At 39.8% G+C, this 17,942-nt stretch overlaps 1 protein-coding gene across 1 annotated transcript; it reads left to right on the forward strand.

The window, feature by feature from the left end:
* The first annotated feature begins 520 nt into the window (after window positions 1–520).
* Window positions 521–17,493, forward strand: LOC117481713 (RING finger protein 150-like). The gene is made up of 7 exons (XM_034129554.1): window positions 521–974; window positions 9,459–9,709; window positions 10,593–10,664; window positions 11,029–11,111; window positions 11,266–11,362; window positions 11,520–11,730; window positions 14,906–17,493. Exons 1-7 carry the CDS (start codon window positions 521–523, stop codon window positions 15,022–15,024), a joined length of 1,287 nt encoding a protein of 428 aa, XP_033985445.1. The 3' UTR covers window positions 15,025–17,493.
* The last annotated feature ends 449 nt before the right edge of the window (window positions 17,494–17,942 follow it).

The raw sequence follows: 17,942 nt of genomic DNA on the forward strand, positions 1-17,942 counted from the left end.
GATAACACATGATAAGTAAATGGAATACAAATTCAACATAAAAAATACAAAAAATACAGTTTGTTCCAACATATCAAACCCAATGAATGCAGAAACAATAATGGAAAGCATTATAGCTTAAACTCTTATGATGATATGAATGCATTCATGTGGCAGTGGATTAAAATGATGTATTTCTGTTTAGTTCACACATGCCATGGGTCGTCAGGGGCCATCGTGTCCACGCCCAGGTCACATGATGATGAGCGATGAGCCAATCCTGAACGAGGAAGCGAAACAGCTGACGGTGAACAACAACACACACACACACCGAGTCGTTTTTTCCTGCAGGTGGTGGTGTGTAGCAGACTCATACACGTAGCTCACAAACTCTTTTAGGACAGCTTCCATGAGAGCTGGTGTCCGGCACTGGCTCTTATGCAAAGTTAAGGTTTGGGGGTAAAAAGAGGGACGGGGTGGGAGCTTTCCAGTAAGGCGGAGACCCGGACCAAGGACCATCCACCCCAAAAGCAGCCGCACAATGGCACCGTCCCTCATCCAATGTTGCCGCAGTCTGGCTCTCTCGACGTGGCTGCTGTCGTTTTGTTTCGTGCACTTGCTGTGCTTGGACTTTACGGTTGCAGAGAAAGAGGAGTGGTACACCGCTTTTGTCAACATCACCTATCTGGACCCCGTCACTTCCGAGGTCAGGACGGAGAAAACCGAGTGCGGAAGGTATGGTGAGCAGTCGCCCAAGAAAGAAGCCAGAGGTCTGGTCCTGGTTCCGTCCAGCCTGCAGGACAGGCAGGCGTGCGACCCCAGCCTCAGGTTCCCCCCTATCCCCGCTAACACCGCCTGGGTGGCTCTGGTGGCTGATGGGAACTGTTCCTACCGAGAGAAGATCTGTAACGTTGCAAACTACAACGCCTCTGCAGTTGTCATATACAATGTGGGCTCCACCAATGCCAACGACACCATAACAATGCCCCATCCAGGTAAGAGACAACCGGGCACACTTTCTTTTCTCCATCATGTATCCTTTCCAGTCAGGTGATGGAGGCCTAAAGGGTCAATGTTATTAGTTAGTTGCTTCTTAAGGGTTAGGCTAGATTAATGGTTTTCATTCGCCCTGCTTAAGTCCCTGAGCAGCTTCTGTCTCTGTGTATTCAGCTCAATAATCAATTCGTTTTGCGGTGAAGTAGAAAAGTGCACTGGATCCCCTAAAATATTGACCTGCCATTGATCTGCTGATTCTTCAAAGTGTCTCTGTAGGTCCTGCTGAAGTTTTTCTCAAATGGATGCAACCATTGAAGACATCATGATATACATCCTTTGTTTGATATTCTTAGAAATAGGACAATGAAAAAGATTCACAATCTTTAATACCGTAATAACAAATCCTGAGCAAGTCATAATTAATATTGTCTTTAAAGCAACTCTGATTGAGACTGTTCTTTTGACTGTAATAATTCCTTAATACTTATGCTCAATATCGTTTACTTCTACCATTATATCAAGCTAGACAGCTTTTGTCAACTCACTCCTGATAATGGACATTTGCACAGTCAACCTTATTGTTTAAGTGTTTTTGGTGTTTTTATTGCAATACACAATAAAATCATTTATCCTCCCATCTCTATTAGAGCCTCTTATATACCTTAGATTTAGAAACAATACCAATGATGTGATGCCTTACAGTAAGAGACATGAGCATGTTTTTACCACATTCCTCTTATGTCATTTCACAAAAGTCCCTTGTACTCAAACTGTATAGGTTGCCTAAACACACACAGCTGAACATAACAATAAAATATAGAAGTTTATTAACTATTTGATGAAAAACGAAGAGAACCATTTTACAAATCCGACCAAATATCTGATGCCAGTTCTGCTCCTTGACAGTGTTCAATATTCAGTTGGTCAAAACGGTGTAGAGAGGGTCAAAAATACCCCAATTTATATCAGAGGGTGCAGACTGTAATTGTCACTTAAACTACATATCATGAACACAACTTCCAGATTACATTTACATTTCTTTCAAAGTTTTTCAAGAGTTTTAAAGTAGTTTTAATGCTGACAGTCAGATGTGGACAATGTGAGTAAAATAAGATAATACTTATTTGTATTGCATAACTATCACTTATCTTGTTTTCCTTATGTGCAAATAACTGTGCAGAGGCAGTGGCATTTCCCAAAACATTGTTCCATAAGTGCTCCTGATTTATACATAGGCAATACATTATGTTGTTATGTTCAAAACAAATAGGAAAAGCATGGTTGTAATATGTGCCAATAAGCCCACAGATAGCAAACATGTAATGTTAACATAGTCTCCTCTTTACAACTTCCCAAGTTTTCCACACTAATATGAATTGATGCATGCAGGCTGCAGGTCTATAACTCATGTGGACAAAGCTGAAGAACACCAAAGACACATGTTAAGCACAGCTAATACGCCATCAAAGCAAACATTTAAGAAATAAAATGTGAAAATAAGCTTTGTGAAACAACACACAAACAAACAAACAAACACACCTTTTGAAATGATCCATGCAAAATGTCCTCAGTTCAGGTTCTTCAAAGGAGAGTCACATTTATTATCCTTGTTTTCTGAAGGCAGATAATTGTCAAACACATGGCTTTTTTAATCAGCTCAAAGGTGACTAATGTGTTTGCTACAAATAAATAAATAAATAATGCAGCTCATAAACAAAACTGTAGTCAGGTTTAAATGTGCTGAATATAGGATTCAAATTTAAAATGTATCAAAGAACACAGATTCATTTAACTAGAGGGCTCATTGTTACAACCCGGCTCTTGGGCTGCAACAAAAAACTGGGAGGCGAGACGAGGGTCTGAAAGTAACAATCCTTTTATTTTGTGGACACCCAAAAAGATAGCTGCGACACGAAGCTCACATGCGGGAGTATGCGAGAGGAATATGAGAGAGAGGGTGTTTCTCAATCGCGAGTACGCTTGCTTGGTAGCACATGTCTGCCGAGCATCTTGCTTCAGAAGCGAGTCAAGAATACTTCCTGGCATTCGGAAAACAAAGTGTGGAACACGCTAGCAAGTGTGCAGGTGTGCGTCATATGAGAGGCCCCGCCTTACATCTTCCGCCACAGATTTGGGGAAATTGGTCCGTGCGCAAAGCATTGTGGGGATTTTAAGACCGCGGAGTCTACTCATGTGCAGCCTCGATATTTCTCCAAACGGAGTACGCCGGGCTCGGTAGATTTCCAAGTATGCTGGAGATTGGAACAGTACTTCGGCGGCACTCGATGACGTAGTATGCTTGAAATAGTGGCTCTGAAGCAGCTTTACTCGCGATTGAGAAACACCCAGGGAGTAAAGCTGCAAATATCGAGGCTGCACATGAGTAGATTCCGCGGTCTTAAAATCCCCACAATGCTTTGCGCACGGACCAATTTCCCCAAATCTGTGGCGGAAGATGTAAGGCGGGGCCTCTCATATGACGCACACCTGCACACTTGCTAGCCTGTTCCACTCTTTGTTTTCCGAATGGCAGGAAGTATTCTTGACTCGCTTCTGAAGCAAGATGCTCGGCAGACATGTGCTACCAAGCAAGCGTACTCGCGATTGAGAAACACCCCCAGAGAGAGACGTATCCGGCTGGGCCCTCTTCTTATAGGCTTTTCGACCCAGGTGCAGCTCATCAGGTAATTGCCGGCCCCACAGCACCGGATCCTGTAAACAGAAAGAGAGAGAGACCACAGAACGCCTAGTGGTGTGGAGGGGTCGTCACACTCATGAATAGACTTTTCATGTGTATCACCGGGGAGATTCCTCTTCAAAAGCGGCACTAAGATAAAAGGATGCACAGCGTACTTGGCTTTTTTGGTGCTCCAAGCATAATCCAGCTGAGAGAAGATCTGAGTCATACAAATGTTTATATGCTCATCTGAGTCTCTCCTTGTTGTTACTGCGTGCTCAAAGCAATGAGCTTAAAGAACAGCAGCGAGTGGAGTGGCTAGTTTTGACTTGTTGGTTAAACAGTGGCTGTGTTAAGCCTGAAGGAAAGGAATACCTGCAAACTATACTTAGGACTTAAGAGTTTCCTGGTTGGTTAAAATGTTGCTAGAGTCAAACATCAAAATTGAGGTTGAAAAGCAAAGAGCCCTTTCATATTATCTGGTATAAAGTATTAGGTATAAAGGAAACAAGAACATGTATTTGATCCATTAACCACACAGAAGACATTGTACTACCACTAAATTACATTACATGTTATTTGTTAGACGCTTTTATCCAAAGCGACTTACATACTCAATACTGTGGGCAATTCCCACAGGAGCAATTTGGGGTGAAGTGTCTTGCCCATGGACACAACGACATGCTGACTGCAGTGGGGGTTTGAACCTGTGACCCCCTGATCCAAACACCAATACACTAACCCACTGCGCCACACGCCTCCCACTAAATGGTAACGATTTGGTAATGAAGTGCCTTTATAGTACCCCATATTTGAAGCTAAATGTTAGCCAATTCCCATAAAACCACTGATAAATGTTAGACGTTAATTCAATGATGCTGTAAGTATCAGCACACTCAGCCTGTTCTGTTTCTAAAGTGTTCTGCCTTCTCTTCTCTGTTGTAGTTCTTTAAAGAGGCCCTATTATGCTCCTTTTCAGGTTCATATTTGTATTTAGGCCTCCACGGTGACACGTTTACATGCAAAAAAGGTCTTTATTTTTCTCATACTGCCTGTGCTGCAGCACCTCTTTTCACCCTCTGTCTGAAATCAGAGCCCAGTCTGCTCTGATTGGTTAGCTGGCCGGCTCTGTTGTGATTGGTCAACCGCTTAGAGATGTCCCACCCCTTAGCCTATCAAGTACAATGTGTTGGAGCGCCAGCGCTAGTGTTACATAGTGATGTCCCTATGTTATGGAATGGAGTCCAATGGAGGTGTTTCAGGCAAGGGGGAGAGTGTGGGAGAGAAAGCCTCTCGTGGTTACTATGGGGTTTTAGCCTTAAGCCATTTACATGATACAAAACCTATACAACTCACTGCAGGAAAGGGAAAACCCCAAAAAGTGTAATAGGTTATTTAGAATTTGTTGTTGTTTCTGCTCTAAGGTTGAAAAAAAACATTTTTCCAAGCCAGTTTCAGTTAAAACCACAATGTTACCTCTCAATGCCACCACAAACTGATTAAATGGATTACTGCAAAGAACACACGTTGAGTTTAAAGCCTTCAATAGTATATGTGAGTGGAGCCTTGTTTTGCACTTGACCTTTATTTCCAATGGAAATGGGCTCTCGGCTTGTTGCTAGTTTTCATACAGGTGTGTCTGCTTAGACTACTACACCTGTGCCAGACAACAGCACAATGCATACAGACTGATGGACAAAAGGATCTGTAAACTAACAGATGTTCAAACTAAAAGTGCACGACACCTGTCCTGTCCACATAATGGGCTAATTGTATACGAGACGTTTAACTAAAAGATCCTTTTGTACAGAGATGGCACAGGACAGGTGCTTGTCATAATAAGCAGATCATTTAAATTCTATGTAAAACCACTAAAGACTCGTCTCAGAAGTTAGTGGCAAGTTACCAAAGAAAAGTTATATTGTTGGAATCACTAGGTGCAAAAGTACAACACTTCACATCAAATTGAAAACCAGGATTTCACTGCTTAAAGTTTTTATTAAATGATAAACGGCAACACTTTAAGAGACGGAAACAGCAGCCAGAGAGGTGTGATGACAAAGCTTTTAGTGAAGAGGAAGATAATACAGTGACAAAGGAACCGATCTTAATGTGTAGACTGAGTGTGAGGCTGCCAAAGAAAGAATGGAGCACTTTCCTGTCCAGAGACAACACAGCTGGGCTGTAAAATCCACAGTTGTTAGAGGCAGAAACCTCTCAAGGCCTGGCTTTATTCAACCCTCAACCGAACGCTGAGTGGAGTCAAAGTCCGCCAGGTCAGATACTTTGGCTTTAACATCTCTAGAAGCGTTGGGTTTAAACCATTTTCCTTTCAAAGTTGTATAAAATGAAAGGGAATGCACTTGTTTTCTTTCTTACATAGAATTAGATAAGAAGATTAAGAAGACTACTCTGATGTATAGTGAATTTGTAGCTGAATGCAGCAGTGCATTAGCGCTAAGATTTAAGAAAAAGGGAAATGGCAAAAAACAAAGTGTAAAAATGAGATTTTTGTTTTATGGGGAACTTTCTTCTGTAAGAAATTATAACCTAAGATAAATGACTTCCTGGAATCCCCACTTGTTGCCTGTAATAGACTGGGACCTAAATCCCTATAAAACCAAAGCCTGTTTTATTTATCACCTGTAATTTGGGGTTATTAATTGCCTTTAAGAGAAGCTAGTGGATTGTCGTTGTTTGGTTTTAAATTGTTCATGTATAAAACAACATGACTTTCAAATATTTCACAATAAACTAATAGGAACAGGTGCATACAAAAGACAACAAATAAAAAAACATACATTAAAATAATATAAAGTAAATATATCAAAAGGCTAGTTTTTTTAAATGTAAACCATATTCTTCTATTATCTGAATACAGTTGTATGTTGGACAACGCCAGGGTAAATGTTTCTTCTTTCCAGTCTTCATGCTAATCTAACCACCTGCTGTCTTCAGTTTCATGTTTACCTTTTTATTAAACTCGGGGGGAAAAAAACACATAAGCATATTTCCTAAAACCTTTCTTCAGACACAGACTTTTTTTGAGGATCTTGCATGATTAAGTCACAGTGTAGCTAACTTTGAGCATCTGTCGGGTTAAGATTATGGTTGTAAATAAGGCTTTTACCAGTTAATTCTATAGTAATCTTGGCCTCAGTCTTAACCTCTCTGCAGCAGTCCGAAAAGCCTGTTACAGAAATGAAATACCCAGCATAGGTCGGTGTCTACTGAATTAACCCATTCACTATTTATTCCTTCTTTGCTTCCACATGTGGGCGAGGTGGCTCTGGAAACACAGATCTTTTCACAAGTTCAGCTCCGTCTCAGACATTGCTCTCCTGTTTTAGTATCAGCTATTTTGATCCGCTCTGGCTGCGTCACAGTGAACAGAAGAGATAAGAGTCGAGGCTTACTGAAATCTTACATGACTTGTTATGCCTTTCCTTATTTCTGCTGGCTGTGAAGCTGAAAGATGGCCACACACGGGCACCTTGAGTCTGGAAGCAACAGTTTTATCTTGAATTAATTTGCCTGTTGACATGGGATAATGTCGTTTATCTTCTGTTGACAAAGGCAATTGTTAAATCACAGTGATTTCCCCTCTGCACCATATGGTCCTGCTTAATAAAACCATACATCTACAGATCAGGTGTGTGTACTACAAACATGAGAACATAGGTTTACAAATCAGGTAACCTTCATATTTTTATATTGTCAGAAAGACTTGAATAGAGACTTGTGTTATTGGTGAAAACAGGTATTATATTTCTAAATCCAGCAATTGTAGAAAATTCATTTCATAAACTCTTAAAATGTACCTTATTTAAATGTGTATGTAATTGAGAAAAATAAACAAGCAAACATGTTAGTTGAGGTGTGACAGATTGTGGGCTGAGGGAATGAAAACACAGCGATGATCAGCAGCGAAAAGCCGTCTGTTTGCTGTCCAAACATTAGCTTTTGTGCTCTCTCTCCGTCTTTGTTTTCCAACAGCATTTGCTTCAGACGCTCTGACATACATAAACTCATTTTGAGGCAGCAGTCACCGTAATACAGGGATAAACCTTTGCGTTATCAGTGGAGACGCTGCCAGCTTCATTACTAATCTGGCTGTTTTTGCAGAGGATGGTACACACCATGTCTACGATTACCCATAGCAAATTGTTAATTTAAGCATTTGTGTAATTTAAAGAAAGCTGCTTTTGCCCAAACATATTGGCTTGATTGTGTTCAAAAAAGGGGAACTACAATCCAAATGATTCCTTCAAGAATTTATTATTTTAGCCAATAATGCTGATTCTTGCACATGCATACAAAATACGACAGTTAAAACAACAGAATACTGGTCTGACTTCTCAAACCTGGTCATATAAAATCTAGTCGGCGAGCAGATTTCACAACGGACCTGTTACATAAAGGGATTTATGTGCATCAAAGCAATAAGCCACCTCCTCAAAAAGGAAGCATATCTGTTGGATTCAAAGCCTTTATCTCCTCTGGAAAACACAAAACATCATATTATCTCTCTTAGCACCAGAATATCATTTTAGCTCTGTGCAGATCTCTGTAACAGTGCATGAGGATTTCTCTGTGTATCTGTGGCAGGCTGCACAGTAGGTGGTGTAGCTGATGGCAGGTTGAATAAAGCCACTGTTCATGGTGGCTGATGGAGGGACTGAGGCACCGTGGGGAGCCACTGTGACTCTGTGCAGCGTCAGTCATAAACAGGCGGCAGAAGGAATATGATGTAACAGTGCTTACTCTGTTGATGCATCTGCAACCTGCCACTGTGGAGCGGCAGGTTGCAGAGAGAGACTAAAGCCTTTGTATTCCCTTATTGTGTCTAAGAAAATACTCAGTTTTGTCCCATGGGTTGTTCCCTCATTACAGACAACTTCTAATAACCAGAATATATCCTGAGCAATACTGGATTTCTGACAGGTATATTGTTATTTGAGAGCTAGAAATCTGGAAAAAGATATGGGCCGCTAAAACACTCCTACACCTCAAGTCAAATAAGGCAAGAAGTATTTTTGCCTTATTTTTACCCTAGGGTTTTTTAAATCAACACTAAAGACTCACTTCTTCTCCCTGGCCTTCTAGTCAGAGCGGAGCACGACTCATTTCCCTGTGTTTGATTTTTATATTTGCTGTTGTAATTTATTGTCTTCTGTTTGCGATCGTAGTAATGTGTTTTTTATTTGCATGTACAGCACTTTGGCTCGACCAAAAATCGTTTTTAAAATGTGCTATATAAATAAAACCTGCTTTGATTTGATTTGATTTTCAAAAAATATTTAATAAATTGATAAGTGATGTTGCCAGTAAAATGTCAGAATATATTTATATGTTGGTTTAAAATGTTCAGACTCCAAGGTGGAGTCTTTATGTGTCTTGTTTTTTCAGTCCAAAACCCAAATATATTTAGTTTTTGTCTGACGTTTCTGTTAATGTGAAAATAATAAACAATTATTAAAATAGTTACCAATAATTTTGTGTCATGGACTGATGCATTAATTACATATTATATATAGATATTATACAAAATGCATTACAAATGTATTTTAGTTGCCTGCTCAACGATAGACACTAAATTCTCTGATCATATTTTAATTACATTCAATGTTTTTTTTGTCTGAAGAATATATTTGAATATGTCTAAAGTGAAGTCTAAGATCCACCAAGTGTGATTTGTGTCTGTGTCAAATCTGATTAAATGACTTCAATGTCTTTTTTTGTAGCTATAGAACAAATGTATCTATGAAACAATCTTCTAAACCATCACTTCTCGTTGTATGTGCAGGTACGGGTGAAGTTGTGGCCATCATGATCCCAGAGCCTAAAGGCCGTGAGATTGCTGCCTTGCTGGAGCAGCAGATCAGGGTCACGCTGTCCATCTCCATAGGAACCCGCAACCTGCACAAGTATGTGAGCAGAACGTCGGTGGTGTTTGTCTCCATCTCCTTCATCGTGCTCATGATCATCTCCCTCGCCTGGCTCGTCTTCTACTACATCCAGAGGTTCCGCTACGCTAACGCACGAGACCGCAACCAGGTATGACTGTGTGCACTTTAATCAAGGTATGAAGTGATGTTATTTCAGTAACAGGGATACTGATAGTGCTGTGGTTTTACTCTTGACATTGGCCCGTGCAATTTTCCATCTGGTTGTGGCTCTGTGAGGCTTTAAGGAGAATCCAAAATTAGCCCGACAGCTGGCTGAACAGAGGCGCAGCAAACCAGTGAACCATCAACCAACTCTGCTCTCTGGCCCAGTGCAAATACTTTCTATTGCCTTCCCTTTAATATGAATGGCCGCCTCTGACGTTCTTGTGACGTCTGTTATGATAACTCATCAGTGCGTGTGTTGGGGAAGCAGCCGCTGCCGTGACAACCATTGTTTGTGTTTTCACCTTGAATTAGGTTGATTTTTGTTTTACGAGGATATTGAACAAGTCTGTTCCTAATTTATTTCCAAGGCAGTACAGTAAGGTAAAACTGTTACAAGTTTATGTTGTGTTTGATTATTACTGGTAAACTTTATCTTACTTACTCGACTTGCCTTATTGTTCTTATAGCAATAAGAGCTATAAGGCCCATAGTGATAAAGAGACATCTAATCTCCAGACACCCCAAAACAACCACTCTTGATATTGTGTTGAATTACCTGATTTATTTTTTGTAATGTTATTTTAAAGGTCACTAGTGTACAATAGTAATAATGTACCAATAACACAAATGTGAAGAGGTGAAATTGATGAGAAATTGAAGAGTTACAGGTTATGCTGGATCTTGTCAAATGTCACATTGGGGCACATTCTCCTGTGGTTGCAGTATTTACTTTGTATCAACCCACCAAAGAGATACTGCTGACTGAGTCACTTTTTTCTGTCAATATTATGTTGTCGTGTCAGTAATAATATTTGTTATCTCTTCAGAGACGTTTGGGAGATGCTGCCAAAAAGGCCATCAGTAAGCTGCAAGTACGCACCATAAAGAAAGGAGACAAGGTATGGATCCTACACTGCAAACAGTACATCTCACACACAAATCAAAGCATTTTTTACTATACAGGGAGTCTAAGTCAGCCATTATTTATTTTAAACATTTACTAAAGTGTGTTCACCCATGTAGAGGACATTATATGAAAAATATATTTTATTTGGAAGATAGATATGTTATATAAGCAGTATACTAATAATTAAAATATTTATTTTATCTTATCACATTCTCTTAATTGTTGATTGTCTTTACTGTAAAGCACTTGCTCACATTGCTTTGTAAGAGGCTGTATGATAAACATATTGTCATTATTTTATTGTTATACTTATATTAATTATAGTCATTTTCGTCTTTCCTATTTCTGTGTTTTAGGAGACTGAGTCAGACTTTGACAACTGTGCAGTTTGCATTGAAGGTTATAAGCCTAATGATGTTCTGCGGGTATTACCATGCAGGTAATCTTTGTATGCTCCAGATTTGTCCTACATACTATCATTTGAAAAACTAAATCTCTATTTGTTGAAACATAAAGTCAACATATAACTTCTGATATCTACAGTCATTTGTTTTAATACTTTGTATTTGTGCACTGCTCTCTTGTTTTGCCAGGCATGTTTTCCATAAGCACTGTGTAGACCCGTGGCTACAAGACCACCGGACATGTCCCATGTGTAAAATGAACATCCTTAAAGCCTTGGGAATCCTGGTAAGGTCCTTTTTTTAAATTGATTATTTTGTGTGTTTTTCTCAAATATTTTGCACTGCTCTTATTTCTGATATCAAGACTAATCTAACTCCAATCTGCAACACATAAAAAAGAGATGGACCTGCCTAGTCTCTAAAGAGTTTTGTACACGTTCCAGCTCAACGCAGACTGCACAGATGACGTTCCTCCAGACTATGAGACATCTGTCGGGGGTCCGCCCACCAACGCCATCAGTGGGGAGAGTGACATCACGTTTAACGAGAGCTCGGTGGATCTGGATCCAGCCGACGGGGAGATCGGCTTCCAGCAGCTCCACCCTGATGAAGAGACAGAGCCTCAGGCAGCGGAAAGCCACATCATCACCGGCCGTAAGTACAGACATCACACATTTTTAATATAGAGGAAATGACCTGACAGACAGGGAAAAGGGATTTTTGAGAATTTAATTAAAGAAAAAGCTTTCACCACATGCTCTACACGTCTGTCTATTTCTTTGTCTCTCCATTATGCACTTTAGCCATCAAGAGTACTTAAAGGATTTAGCTCAATTTAAACTAATGCACCAGCACTTACAATGATATGGCTTATTGGCAAATGTACCTGCAGGTTTCTTGCTTTTCTGAGTTTGTATCTTCATAGTTTATTGCAACTCACTTTGCATAAAAATGTCAGCTAAATGAAATGCAATTAGTTAAAGCAGTGAGTTTGCCCCATTTGACTATTACCAGATTTCTGCTATGTCCTGCACTTGAAAATATTTTGTGATTCACATAAGTAAAAGTGCCAAAAGATACAGATGAGTCAAGTTTTGTTACCATTCATGCCCCGGAGGAGAGTATCTTTCCTACAGTGTGGTGTTTCTGGTTTCATTCCCCCACGTTTGTAATCTGAGGGTTGAATTGTTTTTTTTCTGAGCCTAAATCAGGCCAGCAGCCACCTAGTCAGTGTTCCCCATTTTAGATCCTCCTGGGAAACAAAGGAGGGTAAGAATAGTTTCCCCACCCCAGAAAGCCACAGTCTTACCCTACTTACACTAAAATATTCGTCATGTTAACATATGTTGTACATTATAGCCCCTCATGCCAACGCCTAAGGGCTGTTCATTTAAATAACGACTGTTAAACATGTGCAAGCTATCAGCACTTTATAGGCAATACATGCACATGCAAATACTAAAACATTGTACTTATTGTATTCACACCTGTTCTATTACTGGATAAAGGGGCCCTATTATGTTCCTTTTCACGTTTCATTTTTGTCTTTTTCGTCCTTACTGTGGCATGTTTACATGCTTTGCACCTGTTTCACTACCCGGGGTAGTGGTGGTCTAATGGATAGTGAGGTGGGCTGAAATCCCGCCTGGAACACCACCACTAGTGTGCCCTTGAGTAAGGCACTTAGCCCTTGATTACTCCAGGGAGAATGTCCCTGTAATTGGTAATTGTAAGTCGCTTTGGATAAAAGCGTCAGCTAAATGAAATGTAATGTAATGTAATGTAATGTTTCACCCATGAAACCAGACACAGGGGTCTGCTCTGATTGGTTAGCTGGCTCTGTTGTGATCGGTCAACCGCTTAGAGATGTCGCGCCCCTTAGCTTATCACGTACAATGTTTGAGAGCGCTAGCCAATAGAAGCGCGTGTGTTACATAGTGATGTCACAATGTTCTTGAAGTAAACAAAGGAATCCAGTGGAGGCTTTCAGGAAGGGGGGTAAGTGTGTGAGAGGGATGGGATGTTAGCCTTTGCAGATCATTAACCTGCAGTAAAACATAACACACTACAGGAGATGGAAAACCCCAAAAGGCATATAAGGACCGCTTTTAAAGGTTTTTAATTATTAGCTTATTTACATATAAAAAGATCTAAAAATAGCCCAAAAACATCATATTTAGAAGATAAAGGTATCATTTTGATGCCAAATCAGTAAATCTATGAAACAAGAGCGAACATGACTTTAATGCGACTCGTGCTTTAAATGTTACCTTTTTTTCCTGGTCTATTCAGCTTTATGTAACTACACTTCCCAGTGGTTTTTATTGTTGTTCCTGCCGTTTTTTACAACTCATTGGTCTGGTTACTCTCAATGTAGGGTTTATTTAGCACAGTTTTACCTGTATACAGTGTTTAAAGACCTGGAGGAGCAGAGTGGAACCGAAGATGAAGTGTGTGAGGAACTTGTGCCAAAAGTCCCACAGCTCAACACGTCAGACTGGCTCCTCCACTTCCAGAAAAAAACTAAATAAACACAAACAGTTTTTGTGTTAGAAGACTTAATCTCCCCCTAGTGATAAACTGACATGACAATGACTTTAATGCGACTCGTGCTTTAAATGTTACCTTTTTTTCCTGGTCTATTCAGCTTTATGTAACTACACTTCCCAGTGGTTTTTATTGTTGTTCCTGCCGTTTTTTACAACTCATTGGTCTGGTTACTCTCAATGTAGGGTTTATTTAGCACAGTTTTACCTGTATACAGTGTTTAAAGACCTGGAGGAGCAGAGTGGAACCGAAGATGAAGTGTGTGAGGAACTTGTGCCAAAAGTCCCACAGCTCAACACGTCAGACTGGCTCCTCCACTTCCAGAAAAAAACTAAATAAACACAAACAGTTTTTGTGTTAGAAGACTTAATCTCCCCCTAGTGATAAACTGACACATGATATGCCTACCACACACCTTCTTAATATCACTAGAAAGTAAACGGTAAAAAAAAACACTTCTTTCCTGGGTTTACAGCATAACCTGAAGCCCTGTTTAGACGCATTTAGATTTGAAGTCAATTTGTCAGAGTGACTTTCTTTTAAAGGATTTATTGAAATCAGCTATAGTTGTTATAATGATTGCGCCATTAAGTTCAAAAGTAGAAACTATTTGACTCAATAATAGTTAGTTGTATCCCTAGTTATACATTTTAACTTCAACATGATGTGAATATTGTGTTCTTGCTTTAAGATCAGATAAATTGTCGTTTTTGTATGCGTTGGCACTATTTAAGACAAAAATAAGTCTAGTATTTATCAAGCTAAAGACCAAACATTAACAAAAACATGTCAATGTGATGGAGTCATTTCCAATGTGCCCTTAAGTGACTTTTCGCCAAAGCACTCAGAAGAAGGTGGTAACACAAAGAGTAATGTTTACCTTCATGATTGACAAGCAATAGATCAGCTTACCTAAGGCAGCTTTTCCTAATTAGTATGTAAATCAGATGCAATTTGTCACAATGTCCCTGACAGGCAGTTAGCATGAGATGAACAAGCCGATCTGTCAGGATTTCAGCTGTGGCTTGTTGGCAGTAATGGAGGGCCGATTGTGTTGCTTCCTTAGCCTGAATAATGAGCGCTGTCTGTGAAGGTATTGCAGCCATCATTCTTTCCAAAGTCAGCCACTTACTGGGCGTGTGCTGCCATTAGTGTCCCACAAAGAGACCTGATTTATTGCTGGAACATGGGGAAACATTTGTATCGACACACAGAATTCAACTTTCTATCCTCACTCTTCTAAGGACATGATAATGAATTTTCTCAATCTCTCCCCCCTCAGGTGGGCACCAGGGTCCGATCAGCAGTGACTCAGACTCGTCTTTCACGACAGGTGTGGAGGTAGACATGTCTGAAGTACACCTGTCCACGGAGCATGAATGTGATCTGGCCAAATCCTGAAAAACGCACAAATCACCAGGACAAAGTGATCAGGGGCCCGTCAGAGATTCGCCACCTCTCGGGCCCCTAGAGGACTTCTCAGATGATGAGCCCTACAAAATAGCAGCACAAAAACACCCATTTCTGTCTTTATTGACCATGAAAAAACAATATTTGTCCCTGCATCTGTGGACGTGTTGCTTGCTAGTTTTCTAGCAGTAACCACTCACTGTTTTGTTGGTTTGACTGCCATGACGACCAGACAGCCAATCACAGCTCTCCCATTGTGGTGCCCCAACATTTTCACATCCTTAAACCAAGCATCTGAAATACACTTAAAACAAGTGCTGATATTTTGAACCACAGTGCTGAGTTGACCAGTACTGAGAAGTTCAAATGTGTTTCTCTTCATTCCTTCAACCTGCACAGGAGCATCCAGGACTACTTAATGCAAGATAGCAGTTTTAATTATTATAAGAAGTGTGTGCAGATTGTTTGATTTCTTTGGTATGGGATCACTGCCAAAATATTCCAGAAGTAAATGTTACTGATGTAATCAATATGGAGCATATAGGGTCTAATTTATTCCCAAACACTCTATGTGATTTTCAACCAGATTTCAACCACAGACTTAGGTACATGTTTTCATCCCTAAAAAAATAACTTAAAGCATGGGTCTTTAAGTTCAGTGGTCATTGGACATTTCAGAAGTTGGAATATGTATGCACATGTTAAGCTGTAATTTCTAAACTGTTTCTGTTTCTATTTGTGTAAGACTTTCATTTACGTCTCCTATTTAACCAACTGCATATTCCTGCTGTTGAGAGGAAATCAACAAACACATGGTAGATGTTTCTGTCCTCACATTTGACAATCGTAGCTTGCCACAAGCAGTTTGAAGTGATGTCACCCACTGCCCTACTGAAACTGCTGCTGATTCACACGTTATCACAACACATGATGACGGTGACCTCTCCCTGCTGTCTGTCAGGAGGGAAGCTGTGTTCACACTGCTGCTAAATACAGCTGCCGGTACTGTTGCCACTACCAAACTCCTGGCAGTGTGCTGATATGTTAGACAAACTTCCTACACTTGTGAAACCAGCCAATATAAATATGTCAACAAGTCTTTGTGCCAAGATTATAGTAAATTGTTGTTATTTCCCTGGCTGTGAAACAGATTGGAATAGGATCATGATATGAAACTTAAGAAATAACTTCGTAACTTTTGTTGAGTTAAAGGAGAGACTGGTTTGGTGAAAAGGATGAAGCTATGCATTACCCGACAGATCAAATGCATTTCGGTGCATGTTCAGGGTTTTCATATATACATGTAAAGCTCCAAGCATGGGATTGTTTATGGCATGAAAAGATAACAGCATGAAAATGTTAGCTGAGAAGTTTCGTTGGGAGTAGGTCCACACTATACCAGCTAATTCTGCAGCCACAGCAAATATCTGCACTCAAAACCTCCTGAATAGGAAATTGGTCAGCACACAAGAAAACTGCATCACACTGCAGGACCTCAGTTGGTTAAACTCCTGTTTTGTGCTGAGAAATGTATAAACAAAAATACAGGTTAGTGAGAACAGATATGGTAATTGCTATATTGACATATAAAAAAAGTAGCTTGTTTTAAATCTTGCTGGCTGAGTGTGGACGTAAACTTAAACTCCTATGGCTCTGGGGACTGTTACTTCACACTCACCTTTACCGTTTCTGGTAATATTCATTCTCCTACTATTACTTTTGTTGTTCTGTAGTCATCCTGTATATCACCTTCTTAGTATTCAGTAATTGAACAAGGTCAGTAGGATCTAATTGTCGGTTGGATCTGTTTCCTCTCACATTCCTGCACTCTGAAAAGCACAGGTATGACTGAGTCCGTGTAGCCAGTGGAGTTTAACGTTGTTGTTTTTTTACTTCAAGTCATTGTTTCCATTACTGTATGTCCTACAGCCACCTGGGACACTGTTACATAACAAGCACATCTCCTGTTCCCCCGTTTGAAGGATTATTGAATGTATGGCCAAATGTTTTAGTGCTCCATGAAGGCTTTCTTTTTATAAGTGCACATTTGAATTCTTTATTCCTTTAAATGTTTTGTTAGACTTTATGCTCTTGGTTCTAGACGTTTATACCCATCGACAGATTTTCCTAGATAAGAGGTTAAAATATGTAGTTTCTTACAGCAGTGATTCACTGTGAAGTACTGCCTGCAGGAAGCATTTATGAATGTACATTTTCATACACTATATCTTATAAACAATGCGGTTGGTTTGACAGAAAGCTCTTTTTATGTTTAGATATATATATATTTTACTTTGAGGATATGAAGGAGGTGGATGGTTGTGGTTCTTGCCAGCACGTCTGAGATACAGATGTTTAAGTCTCAGCCGGCCTAATCTAGACCTTTTAAGCCTCTATATTTCACATCATGGATAATGAGACGGCACAATACATACGATTACTCAGAAGCACTTTCAGATATCTGTTGTCCTCCTTGCTTTTCTTTTTTCTTTTGTCATCTTGTCTTTGTTTTATGTTGACACACAAACACTCTGTCTCTGCGACAAGATAAAGTAATGCACACAGTAGTGTTTAGTGTTAGTGCCAGATCTCTGGACTCTGGCTCTACTGCCTACAGAGTGAATTTGCCTGACGATAAATCTTTTTACAGAGAAATGTAAAGATTATATGAGTAAACTAAGGTAATCATTGATTTTTGTCGGATAACAGTGTTTAAAAAAAAACTCTTGTAGGAATAAATACAATTCAAATGATTTTTTAAATACAAAAGACATTGGTGTACTCCATGTAATGGCATCCAGGTTTCCTGACAAGTTTGGTGCTAATTTGGAAGATTCTTTTTAAAGCAAAGTTCAACCAAAATATATGGTATATGGTATTGGTTACGGTATATTCTCCCTATTTTTTTA

This window comes from Trematomus bernacchii, unplaced genomic scaffold, assembly GCF_902827165.1.
Source record: "Trematomus bernacchii unplaced genomic scaffold, fTreBer1.1, whole genome shotgun sequence".
Taxonomy (NCBI): Eukaryota; Metazoa; Chordata; class Actinopteri; order Perciformes; family Nototheniidae; genus Trematomus; species Trematomus bernacchii.

Coding starts and splice junctions, on each gene's coding strand:
- LOC117481713 (XM_034129554.1), top strand. CDS start 521: ATGGCACCGTCCCTCATCCAATGTTGCCGCAGTCTGGCTCTCTCGACG. Junction 9,710..10,592: donor ACGCACGAGACCGCAACCAG/GTATGACTGTGT, acceptor TTATCTCTTCAG/AGACGTTTGGGAGATGCTGC. Junction 11,112..11,265: donor CTGCGGGTATTACCATGCAG/GTAATCTTTGTA, acceptor TTGTTTTGCCAG/GCATGTTTTCCATAAGCACT.